At 39.4% G+C, this 17,914-nt stretch overlaps 1 protein-coding gene across 3 annotated transcripts in view; it reads right to left on the bottom strand.

The window, feature by feature from the left end:
- Positions 1-268: 268 nt before the first annotated feature.
- Positions 269-17,914, bottom strand: part of fmr1 (fragile X messenger ribonucleoprotein 1) — a 94,824-nt gene continuing 77,178 nt past the window's right edge. Inside the window, exons 11-15 of one of the 3 annotated variants that reach the window (XM_059976689.1) lie at positions 14,911-14,997; positions 11,568-11,763; positions 9,311-9,511; positions 8,565-8,644; positions 269-1,310 (exon numbers count right to left, since the gene is read on the bottom strand). In XM_059976689.1, the coding sequence (XP_059832672.1) occupies positions 1,140-1,310; positions 8,565-8,644; positions 9,311-9,511; positions 11,568-11,763; positions 14,911-14,997 (735 nt within the window). In that variant the 3' untranslated portion in view covers positions 269-1,139. The remainder of the gene's footprint in view (positions 1,311-8,564; positions 8,645-9,310; positions 9,512-11,567; positions 11,764-14,910; positions 14,998-17,914) is intronic. The other 2 variants (XM_059976690.1, XM_059976691.1) reach the window with 2 other exon arrangements.

The raw sequence follows: 17,914 nt of genomic DNA, 5'->3' as shown, positions 1-17,914 counted from the left end.
TATGCTGCACACTGACATACCTTGTCAATTTTTGTAACAGTACATAATATTTCATTAATTTTACTCAGGAAACTCTATGAAGTAGGCTATTAACCAGCTAATTTTTTTGTTGGATTAATTTAGCTAAATCAAAAAAATTAAAACTGATCTCCAACTCTGAACCTGTGACTAAAGGATATCAGACAAAAGCAACGTATCCTGTCAGAAGATCAGTAAATCACAGTAAGTCAGGTAGTAAATCAGACAGAAGTAACATATCCTACAGTCAGCAGAGGAAGATCAAACTTTATTAATTGAAACTGCTTGCATACAAAATATATTGCACTTCAACCGAACAATATCAACATAAAACCAAATTGTTTTCACTACTATGTACAGAGAAAAATATTGCCCCGTTGCAGATCATACACTGTAAGGTCAATCTACCTTTGTTAATCTATACTAAGTTTAACACAAGAGCCCATAGTGGACAGGTACATAAACAAAGCTTTTCCCCTCCCCAATACTGTACATACCCAAAAATAAATAACTACAAATCATCCGTTTGGCAACAATCTCCAGGCATTATATGCCTTTCAAACAGTACACTATTTAATTCTTTACATTTACCCTTGTACATCAAATGCCAAGGTGTAAAGAAAAAAAGTGCCCTCCCACACTGACCAATCAATGCCATACAAACTTCAGTGCAAGGATTTCTGATCCTTTACTGTTCAGCTAGATGCATATATAAGGAAAATCATGAAAAGCATGCATTCTTCTGTAAAGGTTCCCCGGTATTTAACCACACTTTATCTACATACATGTATTTTACATTGTTACTGTCTTCTGCTCATTTAGCTTCCCTGATTTCTGCAACTATAGTAAGGTTATCCCCTTCTGGCAAGTTATATTGAAGGCACAGATCAAACAATATACTTTTTTTTCAAAAAGGAGTTTGCTAAGTGAAATGAAGATGGTTACTTCACAAACTTTTCCACCTGCCTACTTAAAGACAAAAGTGGACTGTGTGCATCAGTTATGCACAATGAGTTTTATGTCTTTGGCCTAATAGGGTTCTCTAAGTGACATGTAAGCATCTGGTTTGTATGGTTAATGAAAGGAAATTAAGAGAGAACATCACTCTACAGGTATGCGCTTTAAGATACTCCATTCACCATCACTTGTTGGTTGTCAGCAGAAGTCTCTGGCTTCTCTTTTTTTGGAGCGCGCTCCTTGCCTACGCGTTGCCGAGTGCTCTCACCAAAAACGTTCGGGCTGTGTGAAGCTTTCATCATGATACCCCTCTCGTTATTGCTGTCAGTTCTGATCTGAAACAAATCAGCAAGTGTTGAAAGACTAAATACTGCAAGCATAACACAGAATGTTCACCAAAAATCAGATCACTGGAGTTTACATTGTAAGTAAAACATTTATGCTGAATGAAATTAGCTGCATAACTTTAACATAACTGATCAACCTTAATGATATGAGAAAAATCTGATGATGTAGTCACTCATATTTTCTTGCTTTCTGTTGAAGATTTTATTAAAGCCTTGCCATTTTGGCTCATCGCAACTTCTCTACTTTTCCCCTCCAAGCTCCTGATCATTTAAATCAGGGGTTCTTAACTTTTCTTTTATGCCATGGACCCTTTTAGCAGTCTGGTGAAGCCAATGAACATACATTTATAAATTTGTGATGTAGATATAATATACATGCTTTTTATTAACACTAAATAACTAAACATTTAAAATACAGGCAAGTTAAAACTAAATTTTAATTTTTAAAGACATCCGTGTGACGACTTCTGTTAATTTGAATAGAACATTAATTAAACTGTGGAATGGTACTGCTAATACTATAGTGGTTTGTCGTCGAAATTCACAGTTGAAGGAAATGCTACATTTCAGTTAGAGGTTAGTGAAAATAAAGATGAAAATATTTTCCCATCAAGTTCACAGACCCCCAGAGAGGTCTGTGGACCCTAGGTTAAGAAGCCCTGCTTTAAATAAAGCCTGATAAAACCCACAATCCTCATATTTGTTGAGCTCACATGTAGCCTAATACAAAAACTTCACCAGTCCCTCTCTCCCGTCTCCATCAAAATCTACTTTTGTAATTGCTGCCTGCTTTAGGAGATCCTTGCATGCCTCCTACTCACTAACAGCAGGGAAGCCTTTAAGGGAGCTTCCTACATCAGTTAATTAGTACTTCCTCAGACTTACAAACCTCCACAAATTCATGTCTTGAATCATCCCTCCAACCTGTGCTCCTGTGTATTAATCGTTCTAGCAATGACTCATCTTGACAAAATTCACCAAATAATTTCAAAAAGTGCTACAAAAGCACACTTGTGCAGCACTAGAACGTGGCACATTGCTGATGCTGCCCTCCAGTGTTTGGGTGTCCATGCTGGGTTGGGGTCTAACCCCTCCTGTCGGCACTGCCCTCCAGTGTTCACTCAGTGTAAGACAAGCTGGACTGCTTTTGTCTGTGGTTGCTGTGTGTTCGTTCTTGCCGACAACATCCACGCACTTTCAGTTTACAGGACATGACACTCAGGGAAATGGGCATACGAAAAACATATATGACCACATATTTTATGGCTATCTTATATGTGCCTTGTGCTATGTGTGACTCCAGGTATTGAGTTTTGTACCTTGGACCTGTAGCAATGCTGTTTCATTTATGTATAGTTGAATGACAATTAAAGTTGATCTTGGACTTGAGACCTACCTCTGATTCCCCATATTGTGGCCTAATCAGAAATAATCATTTGGTGTAAAGGATTCACAGCTTGAAATATACCCATTTATAACCTTTCAGACATTAATCTATATTGTATAACCATATTGACCTTGATGGTTCCTTAAGGTTCCTTAGGAGCTGAGAGGTAATGTTACAGCTATATAGGACCCTGGTCAGAACCCACTTGGAGTATTCTACTGTGTTCTGGTCGCCTCACTACAGAAATGACATGGAAACCATAGAAAAGGTGCAGAGGAGATTTACAAGGATGTTGCCTGGATTAGGGAGCATGTCTTATAAAACATAGAATAATACAGCACAGTACAGGCCCTTCAGCCCACAATGTTGTGCTGACCCTCAAACCCTGCCTCTAATATAACCCCCCACCTTAAATTCCTCCACATACCTGTCTAGTAGTCTCTTAAACTTCACTAGTGTATCTACCTCCACCACTGACTGAGGCAGTGCATCCCACGCACCAACCACTCTCTGAGTGAAAAACCTTCCTCTAATATCCCCCTTGAACTTCCCTCCCCTTACCTTAAAGCCATGTCCTCTTGTATTGAGCAGTGGTGCCCTGGGGGAAGAGGCACTGGCTGTCCACTCTGTCTATTCCTCTTAATATCTTGTACACCTCTATCATGTCTCCTCTCATCCTCCTTTTCTCCAAAGAGTAAAGCCCTAGCTCCCTTAATCTCTGATCATAATCCATACTCTCTAAACCAGGCAGTATCCTGGTAAATCTCCTCTGTACCCTTTCCAATGCTTCCACATCCTTCCTATAGTGAGGTGACCAGAACTGGACACAATACTCCAAGTGTGGCCTAACTAGAGTTTTATAGAGCTGCATCATTACATCGCGTCTCTTAAACTCTATCCCTCGACTTATGAAAGCTAACACCCCATAAGCTTTCTTAACTACCCTATCTACCTGTGAGGCAACTTTCAGGGATCTGTGGACATGTACCCCCAGATCCCTCTGCTCCTCCACACTACCAAGTATCCTGCCATTTACTTTATACTCTGCTTTGGAGTTTGTCCTTCCAAAGTGTACCACCTCACACTTCTTGAATGTAAGCCTATTACATCACACCTTAATCAGTAACAGTTAAGCAACACACTATACTCCCAAATTCCAGTCAGGGCACCAGTATTCCTATAGGCAGTCAAAATCCATAAATGAGTCATGAATACTAACCAGAATCCTGTAGCCAAACCCTATTAGGAAATGGGCTGGGACTTGCTCACCTCCTCCGAACGTTAGTTATGACACTTAACAAGGGTTGGAGGTGGCAGAACTAGTCATTGACTAAGAATCAAGGATTAATTACATAATTCTTTTAATTTACTCACTCAAGCAGAGATTTCATGTAATTAGATCTGCATACAAAGGAAAATGAACTTGAAAATTAATTCTATAAATAACTTATTATAATTATTCCCAATTCTATGTGGCATAAAAATGATTGGAAACCCCTGTCATAAAGGTTTCATCCTAAAGACCTCCATGGAGTTAATCATAGAATTTCCCTTTCTTACTCTGCTCAATCACTTTTCTATTTTATAAATATTCTGATATCACATCATTTATTATTTCTTGTGATTTCCTCACTACCGATGCCAAGCTTATACATCAGCGATTCCCTTTTCATTCCCACTCTTAAAAAGTACAGTCATATTTGCTACTCTTCAATCCACGGGAAACATGCTACAATATACAGATTTAGGAAAATGATATAGAGCACACACTCTCTATTGTCGGGTTTCTCAAAACACTGGGATGTTAATTATCAGGTCTTTGGAATCTATAATTTTTCAGTTCATAAACTTTTCATGTTGCATTTCTTCACTAATATGTCCTAACAGAGGAATTTAAACTTGTTGCATCAATGCTAGCTCTGAATGCAATCCCGTCAGTCCTACAGATTCACTTATTCCCTTGTAAATCACTTCTCCTGCATGTCCATCAATTCCACCTGAAAACCGCCTAGACTAGGAGAAATGCACTGCTCCCAATTAATCTACCAGCATGTTTGGGATGTGAAAGGAAACTGGAGCATACATCCACAGAGCCATCTTGTAAACACACAGGTGACATTGGATGTCAGAATCAAGCCTAGGTACATAGAAAATAATCTATGCCTTTATTCCTTCAAAGAAAATGCATCATCATACACCTCTCTAAACAATATTCCCTTTGTCCAGACTCCCAATCTATCTACGTCCTACTCCAGGACTCCCTGCTTCTTTAACACTATCTGCCTCTCCATCTATCTCTGTAATTTGGCCACAAAGCCGTCAATTCCGCCATCCAAATCGTTGACATATAACATGAAAAGAAGTAATCCCAACACTAACCCCTGCAGAACAGCACTAGTTACTGGCAGTGGCCATTTTTCTTACTCATACAAGCTCTACATCACAATTATTATTTGTAAGTGAACAAATGATTTCCACTAGCATCAAAGTCCAAGTAAATTTATTATCAAAGTACATATGTTACCAAAACTACCTTGAGATTCATTTTCTTGTGGGCATTTATAGGAAAATAAAATACAATTTATGAAAAAACTATACATACACAAGGACTGACAAACTACCAATGTACAAAAGACGTCAAATTGCGCAAATAAAAATAATAAAGGAAGGAAAAAGGATCAGCCATGATGAAATAGTGGAGCAAACTCAATGGGCCAAATGGCCTAATATTGCTCCTATTTCTTATTCTCTCAATATAGTTGAAAACCATCAAACCTCCAGTGAGGATAATGGCGTCCAAGTGCTTGTGCAATGTATAGGTCAACACACACAAAATGCTGGAGGAACTCAGCAAATCAGGAGGCCTCTAGAGCAAAGAATAAACAGTCGACATTTCAGGCTGAGACCCTATATTAGTACCGTAAATGAAGGGGGAAGATAACAGAATAAGGTGGTTGTGGGAAAAGAAGTACAGCCAGAAGGTGGTAGGTGAAGCTGAGTGGGTGGGGGAGAAGGGTTGAAGTACAAACCCCATTTCCAGAAAAGTTGGGATATTTTCCAAAATGCAATAAAAACAAAAATCTGTGATATGTTAATTAACGTGAACCTTTATTTAACTGACAAAAGTACAAAGAAAAGATTTTCAATAGTTTTACTGACCAACTTAATTGTATTTTGTAAATATACACAAATTTAGAATTTGATGGCTGCAACACACTCAACAAAAGTTTGGACAGAGTTAAAATAAGATTGAAAAGTGCACAGAATATTCAAGTAACACCGGTTTGGAAGACTCCACATTAAGCAGGTTAATTTGTAGCAGGTGAGGTATCATGACTGGGTATAAAAGTAGCGTCTGTCAAAGGCTCAGTCTTTGCAACCAAGGATGGGTCATGGCTCACCCCTTTGTGCCAAAATTTGTGAGAGAATTGTTAGTCAGTTCAAAAGGAACATTTCCCAACACAAGATTGCAGAGAATTTAGGTCTTTCAACATCTACAGTACATAATATTGTGAAAAGATTCAGAGAATTCAGAGACATCTCAGTGTGTAAAGGGCAAGGCTGGAAACTACTGTTGAATGCGCGTGATCTTCAAGCCCTTAGGCGGCACTGCCTAAGAAACCGTCATGCTACTGTGACAATTATAGCCACCTGGGCTTGGAAGTACTTCGGAAAACCATTGTCACTTAACACAGTCTGTCGCTGCATCCAGAAATGCAACTTGAAACTGTATTATGCAAGGAGGAAGCCATACATCAACTCTATGCAAAAACGCCGGCGAGTTCTCTGGGCCCGAGCTCATCTCAGATGGACTGAAAGACTGTGGAACCATGTGCTGTGATCAGATGAGTCCACATTTCAGCTAGTTTTCGGAAAAAAACGGGCGTCAAGTTCTCCGTGCCAAAGATGAAAACGACAATCCTGATTGTTATCAGCGAAAGGTGCAAAAGCCAGCATCTGTGATGGAATGGGGGTGCATCAGTGCCCATGGCATGGGTGAGTTGCATGTATGTGAAGATACCATTGACTCTGAGGCGACGTCTCTTCCCAGGACGTCCATGCTTATTTCAGCAGGACAATGCCAGACCACATTATGCACAGGCTACAACAGCGTGGCTTTGTAGACACAGAGTGCGTGTGCTTGACTGGCCTGCTGCCAGTCCAGATCTATCTCCAATTGAAAATGTATGGCGCATCATGAAGAGGAGAATCAGACAACGAACACCACGGTCTGTTGAGCAGCTGAAGTCTTATATCAAGCAAGAATGGACAAAACTTCCAACTGCAAATCTGCAATTAGTATCCTCAGTTCCAAAACGATTAAAAAATGTTATTAAAAGGTGATGTAACACAATGGTAAACATGCCTCTGTCCCAACTTTTGTTGAGTGTGTTGCAGCCATCAAATTCTAAATTTGTGTATATTTACAAAATACAATTAAGTTGGTCAGTAAAACTATTGAAAATCTTTTCTTTGTACTTTTGTCAGTTAAGTACACGTGAATCAACATATCACAGATTTTTGTTTTTATTGCATTTTGGAAAATATCCCAACTTTTCTGGAAATGGGGTTTGTAAGAAGCTGGGAGGTGATAGGTGGAAAAGGTAAAAGACTGGAGGAGGAAAAGAATCTGATAGGAGAGGAAAGTGGATCATGGGAGAAAGGGAAGGAGGGGCACTGGGGGAGGTGATAGGCAGGTGAGGAGAAGAAGCATGAGGCCAAGAGTGGGGAATTGAAGCACAGGGAAGGGGACAGATGGCTTGTTGTTTCTCCAACCTGAGTGTGTTTATAGCTTGTACAGGTTTCACGTACCACAGAAACATTCCAAAGTATCATAAATTTAAAGCTTTCTTATTTGCAGTCTTTCTCTAGCCATATATGCATTTGATCTGATCATCAATTTCTATTCTGGTAAGCAGGTAGATGGACAATGCTGTAAGATAACTATTCTTGCACAGCTGAGTGGTTCCACATTCTAAAATACAAACCATCAGCAGCACACAACTCAAATGCCTCTTTTACAATATAACTAGGTCTTGTGCCAATACGCCTATACTTTCTGTAATAAAGATATATATCTTTAAGTCACTTTGATCTACAACAATACCAAAATCTGGGATGTATTTAGAATTTCATAGAACAGTACATCACAGGAACTGATCCTCCGGCCCACAACATTGTGCCAAACCAAGTAAATTAGTAATCAAATGACCAATTAAATTAATCCCTTATGCCTACACAATATCCAGATCTCTCCACTGCCCTCACATTCATGCGCCCAACTAAAAGTATCACCACCCCAGGCAGTGCGTTCTAGTCACCTACCACTCTGTGTAAAAAAAATTTGCCCTTCACCTTGGAAATTACCCTCCTGCCCCCCCCACCTTAAATGCATACTTTCTGTTATTAGATTCTGCAGCCTTGGGGGAAAAAGGATTGTCTGTGTACTCTATGCCTCTCATAATTTTATAAAAGCTCTATCAAATCTTCCTGCAACTTCTGCGCTCCAGAGAAAACAACCCAAGTTTGTTCAACCTCTCATTACAACACGTCCTCTAATCCAGGCAGTATCCTGGTAAACCTCTACTGCACTGTTTCCACACATTTAATGTTCTTCCAATAACGGGTGGCCAGAACTATATGCATTAACTCCAGATAAGAAATTTAATTAGTATTTACAAATGTTAATGTAGCAAATCAGCTAAAGTGCAGCTTTTTCTTTGTATATGAAGACAGGCAATATGATAAACCTTAGCTTCAAACCCATTTAATTGCTGAATACAATCTTCCTGAATTGAGACCTCAGCGTAGACAAATCTTAACAATGCAAGCCAAAACCATAACCAAAAGGCTACCTCCAACGAGCTGTCTGTCGTCCCAGTCTTCGAGTCTCTTGACGAATTGCGTTTACGGATGTCTGCCCTCAAGAATTCATCTAAAACACCAAAAAAGCCGAAAAAAATTGAAGTCATCCTAGACTGGGACTGCAGACCAGTGCATGAATGCCTGAAAGAACACATGTACGAACACAGACACACATAATATTCAGTTCTCAACATATTACGGTTATTCACCTGTACAAGCAAAATTACAATAACCTGTTCAATCTGTAGATTGTGACAGTATTAGTCAGCAATACAAACATGATTCATCTCTTCAGTTGTCAAAAAACAGCACTTGTTAATCTATACACACTATGACACATATTGCAATCAGCACATAAAAATGCCAATATCCATGTAGTTTTAAATAATGCAAAATTACAAAATGACAAAACAGTATGGTTATTGAATTATTTATTTATTATTTACAGATACAGCATGAAGCAGGCCTTTCTGGCCTAATGAGCCGAAACAGCCCAGCGACCCACCTATTTAACCCCGGCTAAATAACAGGACAATAAGCATTAACGTACTAACTGGTATGTCTTTGGACTGTACGAGAAACCCATATGCTCACAGCAGGAATGTACAAGCTTTCTTAGAGGGCACTGGAACTGAACTCCAAACCACGACACCCTGAGCTGTAACACTATTGTTCTACAAAAAGCCTCTAAATCTTGGAGGGCAAAAAGGATAATGACACATGTGTAGCCATTTACCTGAAACCGCTGACAGATTTTTGTTACTCCCACGACCGCGACCTCCCCCACGGCCACGCCCAGGATTGCCACGCCTACGGCCATCCCCTCGACGTGAATAGGGCTCCCTTTCTTCATCTGTTGGTGCCAGTGACCAGTCACTTAGCTCATCTCTATGCTCAGATTCTGTCTCAGAGGCATTAGAGGCTTCGGAGTTGTTACCTTAGCAACGAGAAGGGGAAAATATAAATCAGTCAATGGAATTTAAAAGATATATTACAGAAAACAAAGTAAGCAATTGAAAAAGCAATACTCTTATTTCTAAAATAGCATTTGATTCAGATCACTGCTCAGCTTTAAGTGCCACATCTCAACCTTATGAAACAAGTATAATGAAGCCAATAGGCATTGTTTAATGTACTTGCTGGCAGATCTTCCCACATTGCTCTAGCTTATCCTAAACAAATGTAACACTGTAAAACATACATCAATATATATCCACATTTTAAAATTCCTCCCACCTATTTTTTCCCCAAAAGAACTTGATTTCCATCACAACCTGCCAGCACAGAACATAGAAACCTACTGGAGTTTAGAAGAATGATAGAGAAACTCATTGAAACCTATTGAAAATTGGAAGGCTTGTCTGTAGCAGCAGTCCAGGAGAGGAGACACCGGAGGCAGTGTTAGCATGATGCTCATAGTGGGTTGGCGGTTGGCCTCTTGTATTGGTGCCACGTTCAAATAGTGGAAGGCAAGTTAGATTGCGCCTGTGTGTCTGCGAACTGCTTGTTCTTGCTGTTAACACCAATTTGCCATCAATTTACAGAACATGTCACTCAGGAACAGCCTATATGTTTTGTGTGACTATGTTTACTGCTATCTTATATGTGCTTATGTGTCTTGTGCTGAGTATGAGTTTTGGTACTGTGTTTGTACCTTGGCTCTGGGACAATGCTGTTTCGTTTCATGGATATTCATATAGGACTGAATGATAATTAAACTTGAACTTGAACTGCAGTTTCTCTCCATGTAGATAAAAGTCTACCTTTAATTTCTTTCCAAAGTGCAACTCCTATTTCTCACATCGGCGTCCATTGCCAGGCTTTTGCCCTCTAACCCAACCTACCTATAAGTTATGGCACAATCCAAATATCCTCATCACAAACTGAACTCCCATGTTTTTGTGTCAATGACAAACTTTGATAACTAGCTCTACACCCTTGTTCAAATTGAATTAACTTTATTTCTTACATCCTTCACATACATGAGTAAAAATCTTTGTTACATCTGTCTAACTGTTCAATTTATAGCAATTTGTAATAAATAGTATGTACAAAAGGACAGTCAACATTGCATAGAAACACAATTGTATCAGCATAAATTAATTAGTCTGATGGCCTGGTGGAAAAAGCTGTCCTAGAGCCTGTTGATCCTGACTTTTATAGTGTGGTACCGAGTCCCAGATGCTAGCAGTTGGAACAGTTTATGGTTGGGGTGACTCAGGTTCCCAATGATTCTTCGGACCTTTTATACACACCCATCTTTGTGAATGTCCTGAATAGTGGGAAGTTCACATCACTCTCTGCAGAGTCCTGCGATTGAGGGAAGTATAGTTCCCATACCAGGCAGTGATGCAGCCAGTCAGGATCAGTTGTGCCCCTGTAGAAAGTTCTTAGGATCTGGGGGCCCCACACCAAACTTCTTCAACCATCTGAGGTGAAGGAGGCACTGTTCTGCCTTTTTCACCAAACAGCAGGTATGTATAGACCACATGAGATCCTCAGTGATGTGTATGCCAAGGAACTTAAAGCTGTTCACCCTCTCAACCCCAGATCCATTGATGTCAATAGGGATTAGCCTGTCTCCATTCCTCCTGTATTTTTGCAACATTGAGGGAGAGGTTGTTTTCTTGACACCATTGTGTCAGGGTAATGACTTCTTCTCTGTAGGCTGCCTTGTTATTATTTGAGATAAGGCCAATCAATGTAGTGTCATCAGCAAAATTAATTAGCAGATTGGAGCTGTGGGTGGTGACACAGTCATGGGTATACAGAGAGTAAAGGAGGGGGCTATTATTAATAGTAGTTCAAAATATTCAAGAGATATTACCATTTATCTGAGAATTTTTAAAAATTACTTCAAAAACTTCCAATCAACCTGTTAAAAATTGAAAAAGCAAATTTGATTGCAATAAATCTCAATTACAAATATTTCAACAGAGTTGGAATAAAGCAATTTTTTTCTGTAACTCGGTGTGGGTAAATTAAGAATATACCTGATGCATATCCTGGGCCTCGCCTGCCACGCCCTCGACTTCCATATGGTCTGCCCCCACGCAAGTAACTTGTGCTCTCGTCAGCTGAATAGCCTCTTTCTTTATCAGAGCGGTTTGCAGGGGTCCTCAAACCTGCACCCATCTGCCGAAGTTGCTCATCTATTTGTAAACGTTCCATCCGGAGCTGGTCAACTTCCTGTGCACAAGAAGCACAGAGACTTTCAAAATTGCTAGATTCACCACAATATTTATAAAAGAGGATCTGCAGAAAGTCTGCAAACTTCCTTTACCTAAAATTTAATGCAACTAATAGTTACAACAACTCCACCATAAAGGGTTAGGCATGGGGCTAGCAACCTTTTACAGTACAAAGCCACAGCTTACAGAAACACCAAAAGAAACTTCAAAGACCTCATCCCAGGGAGAGGAAAAATCTTTGCGTCGAACATATAGATGGACGACACCAGGAGACGATTTGATTGGCCCCAGACAGAGGGCTGGCGAGCTACTGTAGGCAGCCTATGCCCCAGTAGGGATGAAGCTGCTAAGAAAATTAAAGTCATATGATTTTGTTTTGGTGAGTGGGGTATGAATTAAGGAGAAATACATCCAGTTACTCTGATCAAATGCTTAGTACCATTCTCTGAAAACACAACATTCATCAAATGCAGCTGCTTATGTTGAGAAAATTACAAATCCTATCCTAAAGACTGACAATCATGGAAACAGTCCTCAAGATGACAGATAATGAAATTCCTTCAGCTGATGTGCATGCAGCAAGCACCACAAAGGGCACCAGAAGCAATAAAAAAACCCTTTTGCCCTTTCATCTACCTGACTATGGTCGCTTAATTACATTATAGACAACACACTCAACATACCATCCAAGCATTGTAGATAAAAAGCACTTCCAGTATTTTATTTCACCTTTCAGCTGTCCTTTTGCCATTTCTGTACTTATAGCTCCTACACAAATATATAAATCGAAGAAAGAGTATGCCATTTTGCTCCATCACTTCAACAAGTTCTTAGTTGATCTCCTGTCTCAAATACCTTTTTTGTGCACCATTCCCTAGATCTCTTGATTTCTTTTGTATTGTGAAATTGATTGACCTCAGGTTTGAGCCCCCAAAGGCCTTTGGGGAAAAGAATCCCGAAGATTTACAACCATTTGAGTGAAAAGATTTCTTTTCATTTCAGTCCTCTGGACTTTTGTTAACTACATTAAAACCTGGTTTCAAGCCTTTTTGTCCTTCTCTCCTCACTCACCCATCACAAACACTGCAATTTTTCTGCACTTGAAAACTTGACTTGTCTACATTCATTTCCAAGTCTGACAAAATGAAATCAGAAACATTTACTGAATCTTTCTCCACAGATACTTCCCGGCTTGTTGAATATTCCAAGCTTTTTCCATGTTTATGTCATTAAGAAACATTTGTAATACACACAAATTATATTGTCACTGCTGCTTTTCTTTTCAAGCAACAGCTAATTGCAAAAAAAGTTCAAATTTCAGGCAATTCAGTTTAGTAGATGAGGAAAAAACATCAATAACACATGGCAGATGAGTCATTGATGATGAAACTGCCATGTGAGATTACATATTCCACCATCCAACCACTGGCCAAAATCTTTTACTACTACACCACTGTTGCATAGAAGTTTTATATTTTACACAAGTTTGCAACTTTGCATCACTCTAATGGCACTCTCTAGTTGTAGTTCACAAAGGGGGTAAAAGTAAAGAAAATCAGAAGTAACAGCATATTTCTCATACCTTAGGCAGCACAAAGTTTATTATAAAAAATTGTAAGATTCTTTAGCGAGATTTTTTTAAAAAATCACAAAATCAAAATTGGTACAACACAGAAGGACAAGGATCTCACACATCAGTAGTGAGAGGACAGTAAATAGTAAGACACTAGAAGGTTGGCTTTGAGGTGGGGGTGGGCTTGGTGGATGTAATGCTGAGGTTTTAATGCTGAAGTGCTCACACCACACTTGGGAGTATTGTGAGCAGTTTTGGGCCCATTCTAAAAGAAAGGATGTGCAGGCCTTGGAGAGGATCCAGAAGAGGCTCACCAGAACGATACCAGGAATGAAAGAGGTAACATATGAGGAGCGTTTGACGGCTATGAGCCTGCACCTACTGGAATTTAGAAGAATGAGGGGATATATCACTGAAACCTATTGAATACTGACAGGCCTAGAAAGTTATTAGATTAAAGGGAGATTTAATACAAAATAATGAGGGGTATAGATAGGGTAAGTGCAAACAGGCTTTTTCCCCCACAGTGGCTGGGTGAGACTAGCACAACTGGTTATGGGTTCAGGGTAAAAGGTGAAATGTTTGAGGGGAACATGATGGGTATTTTCTTTACTCAAAAGTGTGGAATGAACTGCCAGCACAAGTGGTGGATGCAGGATAGATTTCAATATTTAAGAGTAATTTGGATGAGTACATGGATGGGAGGGAAGGGCTAAGATTTGGATGGAAGTTCATGGACTTAGGCAGTTTAATTGTTTGGCATTAACTAGATGGGCTGATAGGCCTGTTTCTGACCTATGGTGTTTTATGACTCTATGACCCTCTGCCAGATTTCTGAATGGACAATGAACACCCCACTATTTTTGTTCTCCTATTGGCATGGCTTAGTTTTTAAATATATATATTTATTGTAATTTATAGTATATTTTATGTGTTTCACTGTACTGCTGCCGTAAAAAAACAAATTTCTGTGAGAGTAAATCGGATCCTGATTCTGTAAATACTGCCTCCGTTAGCGGTGACCACAACCTGCAAGATTGAATGGGAAGCAAATTCAACTCTAACAAATGCATAACAACACACACAAAATGCTGATGGAACACAGCAGGCCAGGAAGCATATATAAGGAGAGGCACTGTTGACATTTCGGGCCGAGACCCTTCGTCAGGACCAAGGCAGACCCTGGTCCTGACGAAGGGTCTCGGCCCGAAATGTCGACAGTGCTTCTTCCTATAGATGCTTCCTGGCCTGCTGTGTTCCACCAGCATTTTGTGTGTTGTTTGAATTTCCAGCATCTGCAGATTTCCTTGTGTTTGCTCTAACATATGCATACCAGGATTAAAAAAGGAAAAGATACAAAAGTCCTTGAGCAATTGCTAAGTCCTGAAATGAAACCTAGCTGTCTAAGGAAAGGAGCTATTCACATTTCAGGACACTATGATCATGAAAGTCCATTCTCCATTAAGTATCAATACAAGAAATAGAAAAGCCTTTAGACACAAAGTAGTCACAAGGAAATGAAAATAACTAGCAGCTAACTAGTATAACAAGAGGAAGAAGTTCAGCTCTTACCTTTAAGTAATTTAGATGGTAGTCTAATAGAACACGAGCATTGCTTATGCTTTCCTTTGTTCCAACAAACACAAAAGGAACCATGCCCTGTAAATGATCATTGAAATATTAACACCCTTAATATAAACAATCTCACAAATTAAAACTTTTTCATTGGCACAACTCAGTTTGTAACATTTCAATATGCTACCCTATTAATAATTGGTTTATATTTTGTAAGATCAAATGTAAATTGTATTCAAGAGGCCAAGAATCCATAGAGAACAAGGGTTAACATATTGGCAACATCTGAACACAATGGTGAATCTGGTGAGCCAGGAAATTTAAGTTCTTTATCTTATAAAATTTCTGGAGATTTAGTCAGATTCGTCAAGTTCTGCAGAATTCTATCCTGTTCCACCAAACATGCATCAACCTTTGTCCTCAGGAAGTCTAGCTGTGGGCTATTTTGGTAGTAGTTCTTGAGCATCCAATTCTATTTTTAGAAAAGATGGATAGTTTGGAAGAACTTTTATTTTAAAAGGTCAAGACTGATCCATAGAGCTAAGATCTATTGTTAAAGCTGAGACATTTTCATCCTTCGTAGTCAATGGAAAGAAAACTCTAAAGTTCACCTTAAGATGTTGATAAAGTCATTTATGCAAAGTTATGGCTAATACCACTCATCATCATCATGTGTTGTGCCGTATGATGTGGGCAATCATGATCTATGACCAAGATTGGTCTTACAAATTCTACCGAAGTGGTTTGCCATTGCCTTCTTCTGAACAGTGTCTTACAATATGGATGACTCCATCCATCATGAATACTCTTCAGAGTTTGTCTGCAATGTGTCAGTGGTCACATAACCAAGACCTGTGATATTCACCACCTGCTCCCAAAGTTTCATGTGATCCTGATGGGGGGTTGGTGGGTGTGTACTAAGCAGGTGCTACACCTTACCTAAGGGTGACCTACAAGCTTGTGGAAGGAAGGAACACCTTACACCTTCTTTGGTAGAGATGCATCTCCACCCACTGCCACCCGTAGAATTAAATAGTTTTGATTGAAGATGTAAAAGTTCTTCAGTTGGGCAAATAATTTGAAATGGACAATAAAAGAGATGCCGAAATCCTGAAAAAGGAATTTAAAAAATAAGAGAAAAATAAGAGAGTGGAGCTATGAAGGGGTTTGTAAACGACACTGAAATAGGTGTTTTTTTCAACCAGGACTTAATGCATGTTAGCAAGCACAAGGATCATGGGCAAACTGGATGAGTTTGGCCATTATTAAAAGGAAGATGGAGTACAAGAGTGGGAAGCCTTGAAAGAACCATTTAGGATATCAGTGAGACTGTACCCAAGTACTGTGTACAGTTTTGGTCTCTTTCTTAAGAGATATATACTTCCATTAGAGGCAGTTCAAAGAAGATTTACTAAGTTGATTCCTACAATTGACTGGCTACCTTGAGGAAATAGTGAGTCTACACTTACTGGAGTTGGAAGAATGAGAAACATGGGTTCTGAAGGGTTTGACAGGCAAGATGCTGACAGGATGCTTCCCCTCTTGAGAACACAGAATCTTTGGACAGTTTCACAATAAAGGGTTATCTACTTTGAGGGGGAGGTGGGGTTGTGAATCTTCGAAATTATCTACTCCAGAAAGCTGTGGAAGATGAATTGTAGGGCAGTTGAAGGTGATGGTAAACTTGCAGTAAAGTGCAGCAAATCAAAGCAGAGTAGAGTAATCAAAGATTAGATGAGTTAAGATCTATCACAATGATGAAGCAGCTTTGAAGGACCATTTTTTCCTTTCTTGCTTTTTTCAGTCTTTTCAAATGTACAAATGAGTTTTGAAAATGTTGCAGGAATTGTAAATCTGAAACATCAGAAAATGCTGAAGTTAGCAAAAATAGCTAACATTTCAGGAGTGTGATTATTTATCACAACGGGAAGAAATTTCTGGATGAACTTTGCATAGAAGTGTCCTGCTGAAGGGTCTCGACCCAAAATGTCGAATGTGATCTTTACCGTAGATGCTGCCTGGCCTGCTGAGTTCCTTCAGCATTTTGCGTGTTGTTTGCATACAAGAATTCAATCAGAAAGGTATGGAAACACCAATGCCCTTGAATGGAAAAGCCTACAAAAAAGTAGTGCATATGGCCCAGTCCATCACAGGTAAAACCCTTCCCACCACTAAGCATATCTACAAGGAGCCATGTCGCAGGAAAGCAACATCCATCATCAAGAATCCCATCATCCAGGCCATGCTCTCTTATCATTGCTGCTATCAGGAAGGTGGTACAGGAACCTTATTACCCACACCACCAGGTTCAGGAACAGTTATTATCCTTCAACTATTCTCTTTTGAACCAGAGGGAATAACGTCCCTCAACTTCACTCTCACCATCAATGAACTGTTCTCACAAACTATGGAGTCACTTTCCCACTCATCTCATGTTCTTGATATGTATTTCTTATGTATTTATTATTATTTCTTTCCTTCCTTTTGTATTTGCTCAGTTCGTTGTCCACCCTGTTAGTTGTGGTCTTTCACTGACTCAATTGTATTTCTTGTATTTACTGTGAATGCCTGCGCAAAAATAAATCTTAAGGTTGAATATGGTGACATGCAAGTTCTTTGCTTTTAACTTAGAAACGTGAAGTCAGAAGAGAAAAAAAAATTGCAAAATGAGACTTCTAGCAAAGGTGAACAAAGGCAGATAGGCAATAAGGAAAAATGTATTCTTGGTAATGACACAGGTGTGAGTGAAGCTTCTCTCAGGGCCAAATATGACCCCAAGATTAGAAACAGAAATGGCCTCCTGCTTCAACAATCTTTATTAGATAGTAGGCAAAAAGTGTTAACAAAATTTGTTAATCGCAAGGAGTATGGGACTTAGTTTACTTCATGGGATTTAGCAGGAAGTAACTTAGGAGAAGGTAAATTCTGGTCACAAACCTCTGCTGTCTTGTAGCTATACCCACTCACAGTGGAGGCTTCAGGAGTAAAGGCAGAGGAAAAA

The sequence above is a fragment of the Hypanus sabinus genome, chromosome 8 (assembly GCF_030144855.1).
Source record: "Hypanus sabinus isolate sHypSab1 chromosome 8, sHypSab1.hap1, whole genome shotgun sequence".
Classification (NCBI taxonomy): domain Eukaryota; kingdom Metazoa; phylum Chordata; class Chondrichthyes; order Myliobatiformes; family Dasyatidae; genus Hypanus; species Hypanus sabinus.
Note: the sequence above shows the minus strand (reverse complement) of the source record. Positions and strands in the feature narration are given on the sequence as shown.